Source organism: Schistocerca nitens, chromosome 5, assembly GCF_023898315.1.
Source record: "Schistocerca nitens isolate TAMUIC-IGC-003100 chromosome 5, iqSchNite1.1, whole genome shotgun sequence".
Taxonomy (NCBI): Eukaryota; Metazoa; Arthropoda; class Insecta; order Orthoptera; family Acrididae; genus Schistocerca; species Schistocerca nitens.
Window position 1 is genome coordinate 28,082,172 of NC_064618.1, and position 22,228 is coordinate 28,104,399.

General features: G+C 40.8%; 1 protein-coding gene across 3 annotated transcripts in view; it reads right to left on the reverse strand.

Annotated features, from left to right (window-relative positions):
* The window catches only part of LOC126260801 (uncharacterized), a 386,456-nt gene that overhangs the window by 100,865 nt on the left and 263,363 nt on the right, over positions 1-22,228 (reverse strand). Inside the window, exon 2 of one of the 3 annotated variants that reach the window (XM_049958162.1) lies at positions 2,489-2,626. The exons of the other annotated variants lie outside the window; for them this stretch is intronic. Coding sequence (XP_049814119.1) covers positions 2,489-2,626 — 138 coding nt within the window. The remainder of the gene's footprint in view (positions 1-2,488; positions 2,627-22,228) is intronic. 3 annotated transcript variants of the gene reach the window in all.

The following is a 22,228-nucleotide window of genomic DNA, read 5'->3' on the forward strand; positions in this document are numbered from 1 at the left end:
ACCTTCAGTTGGCTGTAATTTAGCAAGGTATTCATATTTAAAGAACTATCATGTGCTGTTGTTGTTGTCGTTTTACAGTACTGTAGATATTTTGTGCTTTAAAGGGAATTCCTTTTACTCAAACATTATGTAGAGATTATCTGGGTGGATGATCACTGAATTGTTTATAATAACTGGGCTGACCTTGTCTCTTCTCGTTCTTCTTACTTGATGTGTCTTGAAGTCATTCAGATTGTTGGTTTGTTAAGTTGATATGACAGGGAGCAGTCATCTAATGCCTTAATTCACAGACATCTAAATTGAAAGGTTAAAATGAAATGGGTTTGTGGTGTTTAATGCCAAGGGATAATTCTAACACTTGCAATTACTTCACTGCAAACTTTCTGTGTTTGTGTGCGTGAGGTTACGTATGTTTGCTGCCATTATGAAACATTTTGATTAAGCGCTGTGACTTCTCGTCTATGTCCAGTGCTAATAGGTTTATGTTACAGGTATTATAAGTTATTCTAACCAGAAGGCCCAAGACATGGACTAATGTAAAGAGAAACACCAGCAGGACCTACCATTTGTAAAACAAATGCCAGTATTGTGGCCCATAAACCGCTTCGACCTACAGGTTAAATGCTGTTGTTAATCCCCCGGTTCTGAACTGACTATCTCTGCTCAAGTGTTTAAAGTTTTGAAGAGACTATCAATAAATCTCTTTTTAAGGTGTGTTTGTAAAGTGGCTTGCCATCTTACCATTCTCCTCCCACTCTTACCACTTGACCACCCGTTCCACAGTTTTATTCCACCACCCAACGTATACAATATCCTTGTTCAACCCTACCCTACCCTGCTCTCAACCCTTTGCCTCATGACTCATAACTGTGTGATAGAGCTAGATGCAAGACCTATCCCATACGTCATCCCATCATCACCTCCTCAAGTCTGCCCTAAGTGTCAACTATCCTGTCGAAGGTAGAGCTACCTTTGAAAGCAGTTATGTCAACTACAAACTAAGTTTCAACCATTGTGTCATATTACATGGACTTGACATGCAGCAAGCTGTCTGTCTGCATGAATAGCCACTGGAAAGCTGTGGCCAAGAGACAGCTAGATCACAGAGTTGCTGAACATGTTGCTCAACACAATGTGCTCCACTTTAATTACTGATTCACTGTCTGTGGCATGTGGATCCTCTCTACACAGAAGCTGTTCTAAATTGTGCAGATGGGAACTCTCCCTGCAGTATACGCTACATTCCTGTAACTTCACCAGTCCCTGTCTGTCACCCTTTATTCCCTTTCCTGCTCCCAGTCCAGCAATACACAGCCTTCTATTAGACCAATGCCCACACCTCTACCTCCTTTCCCCCTTCTGTTCTCTCATGTTCTGTCTCCACCCCCTCAAACCTCGCAAGTGCAGCTACCCTGCCCCATCACATCCCTGCATGCTCCACAAGCAGCACTACACATTTCCCCCCCCCCCTTCCCTGCTATCACCCCTCCATGTCCCAGTCTCCTCCTTGCCCCCACCGCTCAGATTGCTTCTCCTATCAGGCACAGTTTTTGCCGAATGGCCTCAGTAGTTGTCATGTTTGTGTGAATTGTGCTTGCTTGAATGTGTGAGTTTTCTATGTTTGAAGAAGGCCTTTTGACTGAAAGTTATTTGTGTAACAGTCTTTTTGCTGTGCCCGTCTGCGAGGAATGTATCCTTTCATTAATATTGTCGTTATTCCGTGATGGATTTTCCATTTCTTTTTCTTTTCTGTGATACAGTGGAATTGCTAATTGCTAATGAAGGTGAACCATATATCTTAGACATGGAACAATACTTACTGTTTCATTAGCAGAACACAATACACACACACACACACACACACACACAAACGGGCGCGCGCGCGCACACACAGACACACCCACACACACACACACATTGTAATTAAAAGTTCCTGGAAACTGGAGTGTCACAGAAACTAGTATTAGATTTTAAGGTAAATGAAGATATGAAGTACATGCAGTTGTCCAGAATAGACGGAAGAAAAGGAACCTAACCTAGATGTGTGGCCATATCAACTGTGTGCGAGGGACTCGGAAGTATTGCTGATTTCCCCAGCCTCTGGTGGCTAGTAGTAGTCGATTGGGCAGTGTATGTTCACGAGCGAGAGCCTCAGTGTCTTTGTTAGGTACTCCCTCCTGGACAGCATTGGGGGTGGCAGTCTTCAACAGTAAACACTTCCGTATATTCATATTTTCCCATCTTCTTAAAGCAAAAATTGTTAATTTTAAGCATTTCCGTTTCCCACTTGCATTCAAGTATGCAATATTGGTGAAACACTAAGAAACCGCATAAGCTTCCCGTTAAGTAAATGTGCAACATAATATCGTCAAAATATCACCTGTCTGAGTCGCTAGGTGTAAATGACAAGAAATAAAATAGAAAGTAATAATAAATACATGGTAAGTTACAGTCAGAGCATTAAGCAGTGCCTTGATTGGGGTCTCACCTTCCTGCAGTTGTAGTTGCATACACGGTCTCCAGGGGTGGTTCCCATGCACTCAGTGCCATTCCAGTCCACATACGGATTCACGACGACAGATGTCAGGATCCCTGAGACGTCGGGGACAGCTGCGGTCGCCGAAACCTTTCAACATGGAGAACATGCCCTGAATACCAACACGAAGCAACTGAATTTACTGGCATGCTTGCGTGTGTGGAACCTGAAACGCTAGGAATGTTACGTGTAACTGAAAAGAACGCTTTAGCTGATAAGGCCACAGATTAAGTGAATTACAGAACAAGGCTGAGAACCAGGCGTTGCCTGGGTACGTGTACATGCCGCTTCTGTTAGTTCGCCTTACCCCTGCCTCTGTGCATCACCTATCACCTCTTCCCCTCCCCCTCTAAATCCACCTCTTCTTGTCTTTTTCTTTGTCCAACTCCTGCTCCCCGTCCCTTTTCCCATCTTTTCTTTCCTCTCTCCATCCACCTCCTCCTCTCCCATTCCCTTTCCATGTTATCACTCCCAACCTAACTGGAGGTAGATCGTTCTAAACCTCACAGTATTTCTATCCATGTAGTAAATAATATGTGTAACAAGTGTGGTTAAATCGATTCACGATTTCAGGTAGAGTTTTTTAAGCTAGACCTTACCCGCATACGTAAGTGTCACATACATTTAACATATTTCACACAGATTTGTACACATATTTCAACTACATCACTAGCGAATTTCATCCTGCAGTTTCGTCTGCCCACATCTCAATGTTTGTGATGTCACATCATCTGAAATATGTTTGGTGCAACAATACAATTTTGGAGGCGCATCCAGTGGTGCCGTTGGAAACTGTCTGCGACGCGTGGTGCGAACAGATTTAGTAGTAAAGAAATAATAAATTAAAACGTCACGCATGATGGGGCGGCTCTATGCGCGTCTCTGTGTTTATGACGGTATATCTTCTGAACTATGTGTCATACAATAACATATTTTTGCATCTGCATTCAGTCGTACATGTGAATACTGTCTGCAAAATTTTTTGGAAATAGAGTCAGTAGTAAAGAAATAAAATAATAAAAGGTTATGTCTTATTTCTTCACTACTGACTCTATTTCCAAAAAATTTTGCAGACAGTACCACTGAATGCAGTTGCAGATGAATGGAAAACGGCACTGATCGACCCACTCCGTAAGAAAGGTCAGAAACAAGATGTATACAACTGCAGAGGCGTCTCACTTCTCCCAGTCATCTACAAATCGTCTCAAAGACACTGCCGAATAGAACTGAAGCAGCCGGCCGCGGTGGCCGAGCGGTTCTACGCCCTCAGTCCGGAACCGTGCTGCTGCTACGGTCGCAGGTTCGAATCCTGCCTCGGGCATGGATGTGTGTGACGTCCTTAGGCTTAAGTAGTTCTAAGTCTAGGGAACTGATGACCTCAGATGTTGAGTCCCATAGTGCTCAGAGCCATTTGAGCCATTCGAATTTGAACTGAAGCAATCCTAGATAAACAACTCGGAGAATACCAGGGTGGGTTCCGGAATGCCGCTCCTGTGCCGAACAAATTTTTAATCTGAAATCAATAACACGACACAGAATGGTGAATGGCAAAAATATAGTGATTTCTTGCATTGACTTAAAAAAAGCCTTTGACTCGGTGGACAGAGAGACCCTAGATAGGATCATCAGAAAATTTGGGGTCAAAAACGAGCTGGGAAACATTATCAGAGAAACCTTAACAGGCACAACTTTCAAAGGGAAGTTTATCGGAGAATTGTCCCACCCATTTGAAATCAAGACGGATGCGCGACAGGCCGATGGATTATCACCAATAGTATTTAAGATGTCTCCTGGAGAAGATTATGAGAATTTGGAATTCCGAACTTGAAAATCAAGGAATTAGTCCAATCTGTCTAGGAAGAAAATCGAGAGGAATCAACGCCAACTGCTTGGCTTTCGCTGATGAGTTAGCAATACTTCCAGAGTACTTAGAAGAAGCGGCCATACAGATCAATCTACTAGAAAGGATCGCTGGCGAGACAGGACTTAGGATCTTGAAAGAGAAGACTAAGTTCGTGACAAGTGACAGAAATAGACCAAAATTCCTTGAAACAGATATTGGACGAGAATGAGATTTTCACTCTGCAGCGGAGTGTGCCCTGATATGAAACTTCCTGGCAGATTAAAACTGTGTGCCCGACCGAGACTCGAACTCGGGACCTTTGCCTTTCGCGGGCAAGTGCTCTACCAGCTGAGCTACGGAAGCACGACTCACGCCCGGTACTCACAGCTTTACTTCTGCCAGTATCTCGTCTCCTACCTTCCAAACTTTACAGAAGCTCTCCTGCGAACCCTGCAGAACTAGCACTCCTGAAAGAAAGGATACTGCGGAGACATGGCTTAGCCACAGCCTGGGGGATGTTTCCAGAATGAGATTTTCACTCTGCAGCGGAGTGTGCGCTGATATGAAACTTCCTGGCAGATTAAAACTGTGTGCCCGACCGAGACTCGAACTCGGGGCCTTTGCCTTTCGCTTTCCTAGGAGAGCTTTTGTAAAGTTTGGAAGGTAGAAGACGAGATACTGGCAGAAGTAAAGCTGTGAGGACCGGGCGTGAGTCGTGCTTCCGTAGCTCAGCTGGTAGAGCACTTGCCCGCGAAAGGCAAAGGTCCCGAGTTCGAGTCTCGGTCGGGCACACAGTTTTAATCTGCCAGGAAGTTTCAGATATTGGACGGATTGAGATAGTAAAAAAAAATTCAAATATCTCTGTGAAGAGGATTGGAGAGAGCTGCTGTGGGGGACCGGATCTCAAAAATGGAGAGAGCCTACGGATTAACTAAAAACATTTACAACAAAAAGTGCATCTCTTGGAATGTCAAAATAAAGCACTACAGTGAGGTGGCGAAAACAGAGTGCCTGTATGAGAGCAAATGACTCAAAATTAATTACAAGGTGGGAAAGCTGGAGATACTATAAAGAAGAACATTTCGGAAAAACATGGGTCCAATCCAGGTTGAAACCGGCTGGAAACCTCGGAGCAACAATGAAATCTACAAAACTGTGGAGGAAACCTCGGAGATCTTGAAAAAGAGGAGGTTACCATTTCTAGGACACCTGGGAAAAGAAGACAACAACGACATGGCTCTGAGCACTATGGGACTCAACTGCTGTGGTCATTAGTCCCCCAGAACTTAGAACTACTTAAACCTAACTAACCTAAGGACATCACACACACCCATGCCCGAGGCAGGATTCGAACCTGCGACCGTAGCAGTCTCGCGGTTCCGGACTGAGCGCCTAGAACCGCGAGACCACCAACAACGACATGGATTAAGAAGGAAGCTCGTAAAGATCTGTAAAGGTCCAACATTCATCTCAAAGTTCACTTGATTTCTCCTGTTATTTCCATTGAATAATTTGAGTTATTATCGCTTTATGTGTAACAAAAGATTGTAAATTTACGGTTTTCAGCCCAGGAAAGTTGTTGCACGTGGAAATCGCAACTAATCTCGTCCTTTAAATAGCGGTTTACGAGTTCTAGCCACTATTGACCTCGTCAGGGAAAGCAAAGACACATACATTTTCGCTACCTCTGTGGTAACGTGCAGCCTATGAAAAAGCGTTTGTTATGGTTCACAGTTCCAGTCTCCCTGACTGTAACGTTTTCATCCCTTCTGTGAAAGAGCTACAAGCAGTCAGATCAAATATCGATAAGAAAATCGCAAGAAAATACTTTTGGCTCATAGTGCAATAGAGAAAAACTTACAATGCTGCACAACAGGTAACGCCTCTTTCCGCTGCTGACAAGCAAATTTTGGGTTTCTGGGAATACATAACTTTATTTATGAAATGAAACATTTGCATACCTCTTGAATATGACACAGCATACCAATTAAACACAGGCGCAATCGAAATCTAAGTGAGTAGTATTTTACTAATTCGTGCCGACAGAGGCACGCTTGTGTACAGATACTCAGTTTTATTAAAACAGACTTTCGTCGTAAGGTTATCGTGGGTAGTTTTATTTCATTTCTTATAATACAGTGCACAATTTTCGTAAGGTTTCTTTTAGTGTTTTTTAAAACAGTAGTAAACATGAAAGAGAAATTAATCATCAACGATATATGCGAATTCTCTGATGTTATCTATAAAAGTCTGACAATGCACATGCAGTTTATTGATTACATGCATGTAGAAAACTTGTTCTGAGTTAAAGCCGTCAAACAAGGTTTGAAGAGGAATAAAATTCCACTACCACACGACAGCTTATATGGAAAATACTTTTCTGGAGTATTTTGGCACGATGCGCTCTCCCCATACATAACACAAAAGTTTCGAGATGCATCAGCTGCCTGGCCGTCTGTTAAACCTGAAAAGACCAAATGTCGCAGAAGTTAGCTGTTTTCCACATGTGGCTATTTTGGGTTGAGAAGTGAAAGGAATTACTGATTGGCGACTCCATGGAGTGCTGTGTGCACAACGAACATACTTGTTATATTAAAAGGAAGGTCAGCGTTGGCCATAATATTGATGTTTTATTGATAGCAGTATCGATTTTCGATCACATAGTGATCATCTTCGGTGCTGTACAAATTAAACTCAGATACTGGTATCAAGTTATCAATAACCAAAACTGAGAAGCGGTCACAATAATAATTTGTACAGCACTGAAGGTGATCACTATGTGATCGAAAATCGATTCTGCTATCAATAAAACATCAATAATACGGCCAACGCTGACCTTCCTTTTAATGAAAGGAATTATGTTCAAAAGTTCCATTAGATAACTTCAGCAGACAGCATAACTGCGTTTTAAAAAATGTAGCAGTTAATGTAGTCGAACTCGCGACGTCTCAGCTACAGTGCGCGACGCTTACCATTATGCTACTTGCTGACTCGTAGCTACAGCAGCTCCAGAAGTCAACAACAATTCCTCCACAGTGTTGTGAGATAATGCATATGGCCGGATCTAGACTTCTGAGAGACAGACAGTTACACTTTTCTTTTTAACTGAACGACGATTTGTGGTGTCACCGCCAGACACCACACTTGCTAGGTGGTAACCTTTAAATCGGCCGCGGTCCATTAGTATACGTCGGACCCGCGTGTCGCCACTGTCAGTGATTGCAGACCGAGCGCCACCACACGGCAGGTATAGAGAGACTTCCTAGCACTCGCCCCAGTTGTACAGCCGACTTTGCTAGCGATGATATACTGACAAAATACGCTCTCATTTGCCGAGACGATAGTTAGCATAGCCTTCAGCTACGTCATTTGCTACGACCTAGCAAGGCGCCGTATTCAACTGATATTTATTATGTGAAGCATGTACCGTCAAGAGCGATGTACTCCAATTATGGATTAAAGTTAAGTATTACAGCAACTGCGTCCGTTCTTCTAAGTTCTCATTTCTCTGACCTGTTCCACACCTCACGCCAGTCTGCGTGTAATTAAACGCGTGCATTTCGGCCTCCTCTAGCAATCCGGTGTTGGCTCTTCTGCCAACACAGCACGCTTTCAACAAACAGATAGCGCAGTAGAGCAGCTCATGTGGAAAGGAACACTTTCTATTTAAATTTCTGCATCCTACACTGTTAGCAGTTCTGTGTAGGTGGCAGTTACGTGCCTTTATTTCGGTGATTACAAAATAGAGTCAAATGTATGCACTGGGTAGCCGAGGCAGCTAGTTCAAGGCGATTCGGTCAACCAAGTAAATGAATGTACTGAACATGCTGGAAACCACTACAGGGAACTTGTGTGTCAGAATCCTCATCCAGTGTGGCGCAACGGCGTTATGATAGAATAATGAGTCAGAGAGAAGAGGATTTGGTGGTCTGTTGGATTGATGATAGGTACATATACTTATGGTCTGTGCTCGATTCCAACTTCTGCCGATGGGGAGGGACAGATTCTATTTTCTTCTGGCTGCGCCAAGTGAAGAAGGTATAATGGCATTGTGATCTGAAATTCACATTAAACATTATGTTCCTTCTTTACAAGTAGACATTAGGTTGAGCCACAATAAAGTCAGGAGTGGTGACATGTAGAAACTCTGTCACCAGTAACCTTTCTTATACTAGTTATTTATTTACAGTGACGAAACAAACGCTTTGTAGGGTCACAGGACACTTATTTCATCTTTTATTTGAGCTTCTGTATGTCGATAAAATTGGTTCTGAACTGGGAATGCAGCTCAGACCGCCCTTAACGCGGAATTTGATCCCTTCGTGACAATACAGCTCGACTACAATTTGTTGTTTGTTCAAAACTGCAGATTCCTCAACATCTCCACATATTGCTCGTGAATGGGTTCAAATCTTGGCCCGGCACTGAAGTTTTCATTGTGTATTTTCAAGATCTAGAATGAGAACACCAATCAGCTGGTGGATAATAATTTTGATTTTTAATGTATTTTCATTCGTTGTCAACAATAACGATATCTGACGCTTTTGACTCCCAGTGAGACACAGAACTATTTGAGAGCAATGTTGTTATTCGGAGCTACTGGTGGAGAAAAATTCGGTAGGTGACGTCTCTTTGTGTGTAGTCAACAACGACATGTGTGGGGCTCTATTCCCAGTGAGCGCTGAACTCTTCGTCGTATTATTTCTAGTTCAAACATGCTCACATGTCACTTCTGGTGCAACAAACCCATATTTAACGTTCGTTTTCTCTAGAATATAACATCGATAGGTGCCGGGTTGGAGCCCTGGGAAGGAAAAAATTAATGTTTCGTCTCGTCATTTCAATTAAAACATCTAGCTACTGCCGATAAAATCCGATATATCACAGTTGATTGTGCTTCGATATCAATCCGATTAGGTTCTGGGTTCGAATCCCTGTTCAACACAAAGCGTAAAGCGGCGTTTCAAGTAAGTTACTTGTGAGGAGGCAATATTTAACATCTCTCGTGGTTCGTTAACAGGACAATAGATGCTGGGTAGGAATTCCCGTTCGTTGAAAATGTTTACGTTATGTAATTTAAAGTTGATATTTGCTAACTGATACTTTCTAAAATCGAGGTATATGACTCTCTGTATGCCTAGTCAGGAATGACTGTTAGTTTCCGTCAGTCACGAGATCTTTGCTTAGTCTGCATGACCTGGGTTTGAATCCATATGTAGAACGAGACGGTTCGTCGTGTCATTTGAAGTTCATACATTTTCTCAACTAGCTGCTCGGGACTAACTTTAATTTTTAATGTTATTTTGTGTTAAATAATAAGTACGGTATGTTAATTTGAAGAGGAAATCATGAATACGACGAACTTACTACTTGCATTGCCTATCTGACGTAATAATGAGAGTGGTAACATTTCAGGTATGTCATTTGTTGTAATAAATATGAGCTTAAAGCCTTATAGACAGTCTTATCTGTGATAAGGTGTTCCCTGATATTTGTAGTATCGTGGTATTACTTTACATCTTGAGTTATTGCTATACAGAGCAATGTTTTCTAGTGGTGACTTATTGGACCCATTTTCAATAGTCAAACGACTGTACCGAGGAGCGACTAGAGGACTTGCTAGACAGCTGAGTTATGCGGGTTGAATGTGAATCAGGCGAAATGCAATTCAGGTCGTTCGGATACTTTTGAGCACGATTGTACATTGGTATTGTGGCGGTCTTGGAAGTGGGTCTTACTTATGTATCAGATATCTCGTAACTATATTACTGTGAATGAAACCTTAAGATATTCTAATGTATTAATGGCCATCAATGTTTGTTTTAATCATGCTTTAGCTACGTAATATTTATTTCAAAAATCGTGTGCAGTCACTGTCTCTGTAAACTCCAGATGTGCTCTGATAGCCGCGCTGTAAATTCGTGCTGTCAAAACGGCTGACAGTGCTTACTGCTGCGTAGTGGAGACAAACACGTTGTTCTTAATGTTTTTCGCCAGTTTACAGAGGGAAACGGCTTTTCCCAGAAACTTTCTTTCGTGCAATTTTACAAACGAGATGGGCTGCTTAATCAGTAACGTTCGAGAATAGTAATCGTGTATTCAATGGATCGCTGGTTCAAATTTCGCTTTGGTTTTTAAAATTTTTTTCTTTGATCCGTTTATATACATCATTTAAATATAAAATGCGTCAAATGTATGCTAATTAACACGCACTTAAACATAATTCTTATGAAAAATGAACATCTTCTTGTCTGTGATTACATGCAGCACGCAGAATTCCGTTTTTCATTGCAGATATAAATTATTCATTATCGATATTTCATAAAAGATCGAAGAAAACAAATGCTCTTTATCTGGACTATGTCGATTGTTTTATACTACAGATGTGATTTGACACGAGACAGTGTGGTATAAGCATCGTGGAAACAAGAAAACCATTCACTTTCACAGCATCGAGCACATTTTTTCAAAAAGTGAAGTCCTCCAACTGCCGCTGTACCACTGCAATCTGAACCTAGTAGAGCTGATCTTGGCGAGAAATAACAAGACATTTAAGCTGCCAGAGGTGCTGCAGCTAATGCGCGAAGCTTTGTCACGCGTCCCTGCCGAACGCTGGGGTACCAAGAACTGCACTTCATAAAAGGAGAGGAGAAAATGTGTCGCCTGGACGGCTGCGTGGATTTTGTTGCTGATCGCCTCGTTGTCAACGCAGGAGGTGGCAGCTCCAGGGCCGAGGTGTGCTCCCCAGATTCAGATGTGGAAGGAATTCAGAGACTGCCAGACCACACACTGTAAGTAATTCCTTCAGTCGCTTCCATATTTAACTGCATAGTGAAATCCCTGCAATGCGCTTTTACGTCACTCAGTGCAACGCAGAAATATTACAATGTGCTTAAATTAGGATTTTTCATCACTTTTGGTTTTAATTACAGTACTATGGTAGCTAAGGGCGAAAGCATGTTACGTTTTCTTCTGTCCGCTAATAAGCGTACTGCCGAAGTTTTGCCGTGTGTTACTTTACTCCGTTCAAAAATTAAATGACGAAGCTGGACTGGGTCTCCGCTCGTCTGCTTTTACACTGAACTGCGGCTGTTCACATGACTGCAGGTTAATTGGACTATTTGCTGGCAGGTCCTAGTCTCCTTAAATGCGCCGGTAAACTTGTTGTCCCGAATTATCGCGGAGCCGTGCGGTTAAAGGCGCTGCAGTCTGGAACCGCAAGACCGCTACGGTCGCAGGTTCGAATCCTGCCTCGGGCATGGATGTTTGTGATGTCCTTAGGTTAGTTAAGTTCTAGGGGACTAATGACCTCAGCAGTTGAGTCCCATAGTGCTCAGAGCCATTTGAACCCAATTATCGCGGAGCCGATGGGCGCCTAACACACTGTCCAAAACCTATCCTCATTTTCGTACTTGACTGTATTCGACAAATCTTCGCTTCCGCTCCACATAAAACGAAGTCCAATGCGATTCCAGAAAATTCGTAAGAATACATTGTGTAATGTTTAAATCAGATTTATTCTTATGATGAACACAGCAAAGTATCAAAATAAAATTTTACAAATGCTATAAAAGCGAACTCTCTACTAGACAAGATAAACGCTAGGGAAAAGAAGGAAAAATGTACATAAATGTTGATGTAGATAAAAATATGTTAGAGAAATTTGAGAACTACAATGTGGAGCAATGTGAAAATCATTTGAATGCAACGCTCACGTGGTCAATACATCAGTTCCTTGTAGAAACAAAGCAAACAAAAAATGGCTCTGAGCACTATGGGACTTAACTTCTGAGGTCAACTGTCTCTTATAACTTAGAACTTCTTAAACCTAACTAACCTAAGGACATCCATGCCCGAGGCAGGATTCGAACCTGCGACCGGAGCGGTCGCGCGGTTCCAGACTGGAGCACCTACAACCGCTCGGCCACAACGGCCGGACCAAAGCAAACACTTGCACATAAATTCTTGCTACGTATAAAAGGTGGACCCTAATTGCGTTATTAACAGGATGATACAGTTATTTTATCGCTTCTGTCAAAGCAAAAACAGGAACTATATTCACAGAGCTCCCCTGTTGACGAAGGTATATTACCTATACGAACTTTGTTACCGTTATCTCTACTATGTAACATTTTAGCAGAATACAACTGCTAAAACAGGTATATTGTTTTCGGAAAAATGCATGGACATTTAGGTGCGAAAAAAAATCTGTTCGCGGTGGATCTCAGTCGGACATAACGAAGCTCAGAAACCGCCTTCTGTCGTTTGGTGTAATGACAAGCTCAAAGAAATTCGAATGACGAAATGAAAAACATGAATACAACAACGTTAACATGAGACGAAACTTTGCGATACTCATACGAGCCGAGCCGGCCCGAGTGGCCGTGCGGCTCTGGGCGCTACAGTCTGGAACCGAGCGACCGCTACGGTCGCAGGTTCGAATCCTGCCTCGGGCATGGATGTCCTTAGGTTAGTTAGGTTTGAGTAGTTCTAAGTTCTAGGGGACTGATGACCTCAGAAGTTAAGTCGCATAGTGCTCAGAGCCATTTGAGCCATTTCATACGAGCCAGAAACTAATCGTCAACGAAGCAGTTCCAACATTTCTCTGGCCACGCAGGACACGTGGCATCCTCCTTACCTTATCGTTTAGAAGAATTGTTAAGTGTCGAACATTACTTGAGAATTCGTTTGTCCCAGTTTATTTACAAAGCCTGGAAAACAACAGAAAACGACGTATTATTATTCATCATGACAACGCAAGCTCTCACACTGCACGTTAACTAATTCATTGTTAGGCGGTGAAAGATACAAAATTAATGTCATATTAGCCATAATTCGTCTGATTTATCATTTAACGCTTCTTGTTCCAATACGACAAGCAAAAGATGCGGAACAACAGTTTTCATCACCTTAGAAATCTGAAATTTCCTGGTAGATTTAAACTGTGTGCTGGACCAGCACTCGAAACTGGCACCTTTTCCTTTGGTGGGCTAGAGCTCTGCCGACTGCGCTATCCAAGCAAGATTCAGTACCCCTTCTCACAGCTTTACTTTCGCCAATACCTGGTCACATACCTTGGAAACTTCACAGTAGTTCTGCTGCATTGTTTTATACGAAGAAGCTTTGCGTTCGTAACCTACGTTAATGGGCAACTGATAGTTCCGGTAAGCTTAGATAACTTTGCGACAGATGAAGTGAATCTCCCGAAAGGATTACTTGTAGAGAGTTTAGAGATACTCGAAGACGAGGATTTCGAAGGCTCACGCTGTGATTACAGCATCAAACAGACCGTCGATGCGTCTGTGCTACGTTACAAGGTCCGTCACTTAAAAGGTAGTGAACGAGACGCCATAGAAACTTTGTTGCTATAATATTGAGACTTATTCAGTTCAGATGGTCCACTATCAGCAACACTTATCACACAACACCGCAGACCATAAGGCGGCAATCCACCAGTTTACAGGAAACCATACAGGATAGCGAAACAGCAACAGCCTTTAGTAGACGAATTTATAGATCAGCAATCGCGTGAGGGCATTATCGAGTATAACGATAGCCCTTAGTCGACAAAAACTGTCCTTGTACCCTAAAAGCCAGTTGACATTTTACTGTGACTATCGTTACTTGAACGCACGAACCACAACGGAGTAATATCCAATACCGAACACAAATGACGCATTAGACAACCTAGGAAAATGTAAATATTTCTCAACGGCTGATCTTAGAAGTGGTTATCGCTAGATGGAAGTGTTTCCTGCTTTCACAGCAAATTCTGCTCATTACCAATATCGAAGAATGTCATTTGGACTGAAAAATGCTCTAGCTGCTTTCCTACTACTATTGGATAGTGTACATCGTGGATTAAAAACGAAAATTTGTGTGGTATATCTTGACGCTGTAGTCGTCTGTTCAGAAACTATATAAGAGTATATTAAACGCCCGGATGAAGTCTTTAGTAAATTGAGGGCAGCACACCTTACATTGCCATTTTGCTCAGACACAAATAACTTTTCTTGGGCATGTTATCAGTCAAGACAGAATGAGGACGAATACTCTACTTGCTTCCTCCATACGTTATTTCCCGACGCCACGAACTACTAATCAATTACAGTCATTCATTGGGTTATCTAATTATTATCACAAGTTTGTGAAGGGCCTCGCTGAAATTCCACGACCATTAATTAAATTGCTACGAAAAGATGTTAGATTTCAGTGGAGATCACAACACCAAGAAGCGTTCGAGAAACTCGAGGATATATTAATATCAAATCCTGTGTTAATATTCCCCGACTTTCAACAGTGGTTCATATTTGCGTGTGAAGCGTCTAATGACGCTGTGTCTTAAGTCAGAATGTTGATAGAAAAGAACATCCGGTGGCATACTGCCTCCAGACAATTGAACACGGCTGAAACTAATTATTCAACAACTGAAAAATAAATGTTAGCACTTATATAAGGAATCTCTTATTTTATTTGCCACTTGTATGGTCGTAAATTCAAATTGGTTACAGACCACACATCTTAAAACGGTTACTAGGGTTGAAAGATCATTTAGGTCGATTAGCATGATGGGTATTAAAATTAAGTGAGTTTGATTATGAGGTAATTCATAAGCCCGGAGTCTGTTTGACAAATGCTGGTGTTCTAGGCAGAAAGATAGTAGCTTCGCAAGTGGTAGAGGAAGTCAGACAGAGTGGATAAAGGCACAAGAGGCTGACAGTGAATGTCAATTGTTTCGATAGCAGCACCAGTTTGAAACGCAAGAAGGCTTGCTGTGCCGATCTACAAAGTGCAGACCTAGCACTGTAGTTCCTGCGGCACTGAGGCTGGAAGTATTACGTCAAGCACACGACCAAGACGAAAACAGACAACTGATAAATGTGTAGCTGAAAGTTTCGATGGAAAACGAGTAGCAGTTATGTAGAACAATATGTCAGGAACTGCATCCCATGTGCACAAAGAGCACATTTGAGTCATCAGAAAATTCTGTTACAAGGACTAACACCTGACAAACCATATATACGAAGACAGTAACTAGTTCTCGAAAGAACAGTTACTGTTGCTGACCGTGCAGCTTTTCCCTGGAATAAATGATGACTAACTGACAACCTCAGCTGCCGACAGGTGTTGTTGTTATACCTCAATGTGGACAGCTGAAAATGTGTGCCCCGACCGGGACTCCAACCCGGGATCTCCTGCTTACATGGCAGACGCTCTATCCATCTGAGCCACCGAGGACACAGATGAATAGCGCGACTGCAGGGACTTATCCCTTGCACGCTTCCCGTGAGACATTCCCAACTCTCTACAATTCTACATATGTATTGTACCTTATAGACATTTGCCCACCCACTCGTTACTCGCGCACGCTTTGGCGATTCCCGTAAGAGTTTGGGCAACCTGTGCGCTTTCGCACAGACGAAGGTCAATGGCTGGGTAGCCTTTAACTATATATACGAAGACAGTAACTAGTTCTCGAAAGAACATGTAAGAGGTCCGAGCAGATGTAATTTCGATGTATTGCTCATGCGCTGCCTGCGATATGCAAGGTCTCTGACCAGAGAGCAGTGTTGACTGCAGTAGGAACTGTGTAGCAGTAGGAGTAAGTTGTGGCTAGTCTGGAGTCTGCTCTGGTCTGGTCTGGTGTATCGCGTTGGCTGGCCCGGTCGCGGCGCAGCGATGTCGGAGCCTGAGTATTAATGTATAAGGTAAAAAGCAGCCTCGCGCAGATGTAGTAATGTTATCTCAAGTCCCATGTAAATGTTTTAAAAATCTCGTAATAATAATCTTTCTCATAAAAAGTGACTTTTAACAACCATTCATTTCAATTTAAAGAATTTACTAATTTCTCCCATCCATGATCATCCCGGTTATTACAATAGAAAAATCAGTCGCTTCCTTTCATAAATGACAGATAGGTCGGCCAGCATTGCACAGAGCTGTGCCGGAAAAATTTATTGTAAGAGCAGGTATACCCGGGGACTTCATTGAGGTAAGAATTTTTCCTTTTTTTATTCAGAATGATCTTTCAGTGCCATGACGCAGCACTGCTGTCGTCCAAAATTTACCAGGTTAAATTCACAGTGAATTATTGAAGTCATAAGTGAGCGACAATTTAATTGAGAGGTTAGTTACATTGTTTTATTACCAGGTTACTGAATTTATTTTTTTATTGGGACGTTACACTGAATGTGAACGACATAATTACAATTTTTACTGTTGAGAGGTTTAGGAATGTTTCTGTTTTGAGGTTACGCTAAATGTGAATGAATTTTGAGCTTAGATTAAATCAGAAAGAATTTTGTGTGGAGGTTAATGTGAAAAGAATTTTGTAGGGAGGTTATAAATGGGAACGAATTTTGTGGGGAGATTAAATGTGAATGAATTTTGTGGGGAGGTTACACTGTGAAAGAATTTTGTTTTGAGGTTACACTAAATTAGAATCATATTCATATTATTATTATTTATTTTATTTTGTGGGGAGGTTAGATTGAATGACGATATTTATTTATATTAATGATTTTAAATTATTGTGGGGAGTTTACACTTGATGAAAACCGGCCAGGATAGTATTTCTTTATGAATCTCTGAGAAGTAGTCATATATCTGTTCTTACTTACTTAAATGTAGTTTGCATCTGGCGCAACGCATTTACTAATTTGTCACTCTTTCTTTCGCAGATCATCGGCAATTTATTGCTCTTTGTTGTAATTGTGTTTGTTCCATTTTTGCTTCGTCTTTGTTTCATTTTGTGCTTAATTTTTATTTGTGAAAAATGCCGCGAAAAACTGTTAACAGTACATCGCGATGTGCAATGAGTGAAATAGCCGAATCGAATAATTTGACAGATAATACTAGCGACACTCAGTCTAATAGTGATAATCCCCTAATTATAGATAATCAGTGCGTGCCGATCACTAATATTGATTTTGATCCTAATGATGAGCAAACAAATGCAATTATGTCCACAGTAAATGTAACAATTGATGATGCGGCACGTTCCGTTACAATGAACGCTGTCCAGTTTGACACGTCTAATTTGCAAAATTTACGCAGCGAACAGACAATTGTTTCTAACGAAGGTGAACAATGTACTCAAAGTACGTCAGATTTATTTGATTCCGAGGTAGTGACTAACAGTGCACATCCAATTGGCGAACCTTTTCAAGAATTAGAAAATGACCAAATGATTACACAAAACGTGACAAATGCACATACACCATTACACAGCACAGAAAATAGAGTCGCTAATTTTGGCTTGGATCAGATTATGGCAGTATTGCTACAACAGAATGAAAGACAAGACAACGACTTCAAACAACTTAATGAAAAACAGGACAACCTTAATGAAAAACTCAAACAGTCGAATGATAAGCAAGATAACAATTTCAAACAACTTAGTGAAGAGATTACAGCCGTTGCCGCGCAATGTCATGATATTAAAGAACAATTACATGAGAAATTAAGGCGTGTGCTAAGAACAGTAGTGAAGAAATTAGATCTGTGACACAAGAATTAAGTAATACACATGCAACCACAACGAAATTACTTAGAGATGAAATTAGTGCAGTCGCTAAACAATGTTCTGAAAACGCAACACAGTTACGCGACGAGTTTAAATTAATGTCATCAGAACTTTCACGCACACTGGATGCGAAATCGATACGAAATTTGAACAACAAAACAGTCAAATTGACGAACGTTTTAATCACCACTTACAAAACAGTGAAACGCGTTACAGTAAATTTATTCAGGAACAGAATAAAGTAAAGCAACATGTCATGGAAACAATTTCTGCACAAAGTCAGGAAGATAAGCGTAAATTGTTTACGAAAGCAAAAGCATACGTAGACAACAATATTGCTACAGTATCAGACGAAATCAAACAGTTGAACACCGAATTGCATGATTAAATCTCCGATCTTAAAACAAAAGCAGACACACACACATTAGACTTTCAGACAATGACCAACAGACTTGAAACGTTGGAACTAATACAGGATCCCGATGCCATCAAAGCAGACGTTAAAAAATTGAACAAAACCACACGTAAAATACAAAAACAAATTAATGCTTGTGATACTAAAAACGATGATCAGGTAAAAGCACTGACTGAAAAATATGATGACTCGGCCAGTCGTATTGACGTTATCGAAAGTAATAATGATACCAAATCAGACGATACGTCACCAGTTCGTTTAATCAAACACCCGAATTCCAAAATATACAGCAGACGATCAGTGAGATAGGTGCATCCAGTAATACATTACGTAGAAAATTGTCATCTTTACAGCACGAAGTGACGGAGATGAAAAATATTTCAGCCTCTAACACATCACAGCATACGTCACTCTCCGAACATTTGTCAGACTCACACAGCCAGTATAATTTAGGTAATTTACAGAGAGTACGTGAGTTAGATTCCGAACAGTCACAGATAAACAGATTATCATACAATGCTGAACCTGTTCAGACATACAGAGACGATAATTTTGATTACAAGCACTTTCTATCCGTGAGAAAATTTAAAGTACTTAATAATGACAGAACACAGGTACATGCTTTGAACTGGATACGACAATTTATTTTTGTACTTTCACCAGCTTGGCCTGTAACGCAGAAACTAGAATTGGACTGGATACAACAATTTACTTTTGAATTTTCACCGCCATTGCCAGTAACGCAGAAACTAAAATTTATTTGCAGCGCGTAATGGACCTCAGGGAATTCATTACACTTCGATGAATATGTGCCGTAGCGTGCACAGGGCCCCGAACCGTAGTAGTGCTATTTCATCTTTGGTTTTCTGCACTGCTGCCTTCTCTTTTACTATCCTTTATCAAAACAACTCTTCAACTATCGATCTATCTAGAATTAGGAATGAATAATGAAAACCTGATGTTACAAGTTTTACCGAAAGTGACAGTTTTCGTTAGACACTCTTGAAATAACAAGAACTACCAGCGTAATTTTAATAACAGACAAAATTTTAATTATCAGTATCGTCAAAATTATCAGCAACAGGAACCACATTTTGGTAACAATAGAGGTTTTTTCCCAACAACAGCAACAAAACCAGTCGATTAGCATACCTAACCAACAATGTAATGTGCAAGGTCAACCAAGCTTTAATGTTTCGCCGCCTACACGTATAGCGTCGGCTCCACCAAATAGTAACGCACAGCAACAAGGAAATCAGTACGTACAGAAAACACACCATTTCAACTCATATCGCAATGCACCGTATAGAAATGACTATCATGACAGACGTAAAAGTAATGAGCACAATTTTCAGCGTACGTTTAATAACAGTCGGTCTTACCAGCAGCAAAATCATCCGTAACAACAGATTATCATCAATGAACGAGACAGTCGGTATCATCCCCAACGTAATACATCAGGACGAAATAACAGAACAGTACAAATAGTCGAAATGCCACAGCATCCTCCCGCAAATAATAGCACGCCAGAAATAATTTGACTAGATACAGTACAGGTTGCATCTTCCAGCAACGCAAGCAATACTTTTGACACACAGAACCTTGTTCACGAATATGTTATTACTTTTGACGACATTCGAGACACTCTTTTGCAGGAAAAACCAGTTATTCAAAAAACCATTTCACACCCTGTCATTGAAGTAAAGATTGGATCATCCAAATTTTCAGCAGTAATCGATTCTGGATCACCTATGTCAGTTATAAATGAGGAAACTGTCAACGAATGTAACAAAAAGAATACCTATCCTACGTTACCATTAGGCAAAACTAAAGTAAAAGGAGCAGTATCTGGTAAAGGAGTAGATGTAAAATTACAGACACACTTATCGTTTTGTATTGCAGGTCATACGTTTCACTCAAATTTTTGGATTGTTCCCTTATTGACAACAGACGTTATTTTAGGTACAAATTTTCTGGTACAACACGACGCAATTATTGACTTTCAAAATTCCTATTTAATGTTAAAGGATGAAAATGTACAACTGGCATTAGCATTTCAGCACTCTTTATCTGCAGAAGAACAAACAATTAATCGTACAGAGGTCAATTCTGCATCACGTAACATAGACTGTCATTCCACATTGTTCACAGATACGAACTTACACAACTATAATACTCCAGACGAAGCCGACTATGACGTTATACAGATGATTTCTGATAAAATTAAACAGAGCAATGCAAATACAGACGACTAACGTACTCAACTACACAAAATTCTTTTACAGCAAGCTCCAGTTTTTGACAACGTCCCTGGTACTATGTCCGGTTTTATGTATGAATTTCAAGTTAAACAGCACGACACATTTAAAGCGAAACATTTTCCCATTCCGTATATTCACAGAGAACAAGTTAAGAAAGAATTGCAAGCTATGCTTGACCAAGGAATTATTGAACCGGCAGTTAGTCCGTACATAAACCCGCTCCATATTGTTAAGAAAAAGGATGGTTCACTTCGCCTCGTACTTGATTCGTGTCACATCAATGACATTATTATTAATGAAACAGATCGCCCACAGACACTAGAAGAACTTCTACAGAAATTTCATGGTACTGCTATTTATTCCACATTAGATTTGAAATCGGGATTTTGGCAAATCCAGCTTCATCCGAACTGCAGAAAGTATACAGCTTTTCTCTGTTTTGATGACTGTTATCAATTTTGTAAATTATTTCTTCAGCAGCATTTATTCGCGGTTTGAATACAATACTTCCGACAGGATTAAAAGACAGAATCACAACGTATGCAGACGACATTCTTATTGCAGAAGCTAACTGGTCTGAACACGATCTGATTCTTGAACAACTGTTGCAAACTTTTCGTGCACAAGGACTCACAGTTAATTTTAGCAAATCATACTTTGGCAAAACTTCTATAAAATTTCTTGGACATGTAATTTCAGCAGAAGGCATTGCGCCTGACACGGAAAAACTTCAAGCTTTACGTGACATTACTGTACCCACGACGAAGAAACAACTACGCAGCTTTTTGGGTTTAATTAACTTTTTTCGTAAATTTATTCATTACTCTGCTTTAGACACCCCTAGATTATGTCAATTGACGGGTAAAAACACTATTTGGTCCTGGGATAGCCAAGCACATTCTGAATTTGTCAATGTGAAACAAGCTTTGTTGAATGCACCACTTTTATCACATCCAGATCTTACTAGAAATTTTTCCATTGCCACCGACAGTTCTAACACCGCTTTAGGCGTACACATTTTTTCAGAAAATTGAAGAAGATGGTTCTACAGAATGCACCACTTTTATCACATCCAGATCTTACTAGAAATTTTTCCATTGCCACCGACAGTTCTAACACCGCTTAGGCGTACACATTTTTTTCAGAAAATTGAAGAAGATGGTTCTACAGTAATTAAAAACATAGCCTTGCGAGTCGCATTCTGTCACCTGCTGAACGCAATTATTCTGTCACAGAACTTGAAACATTATGTGTTGAATAGACATTTACGAGATTTAGGCATTTTCTTTATGGAAGACGTACAACCGTTTACACAGATCATAGAGCTATCCAGTTTTTACTTTCAGCAAAATTTACACATGACAGGTTAAGCAGATGGAAACTTTATTTACAGGAATTTAATTTTACAGTTGTTCACATTCCCGGTACACAAAATATTGTAGCAGACGCACTATCCCGTTGTCTCAGCAACAATCAGCTAGACATCGCAACCAACTTCTGCCAGGCAAATTTTAGCGTCATATATATTCAACAAGTTGCATTTGAAAATTTCATTTCGGCGTCATTACGAGATATAGCACAAGAGCAGAGTAAAGACAACGTATGGAAAGAAATTAAACACCTTTGGCAAGATAGGAATAATGTTACC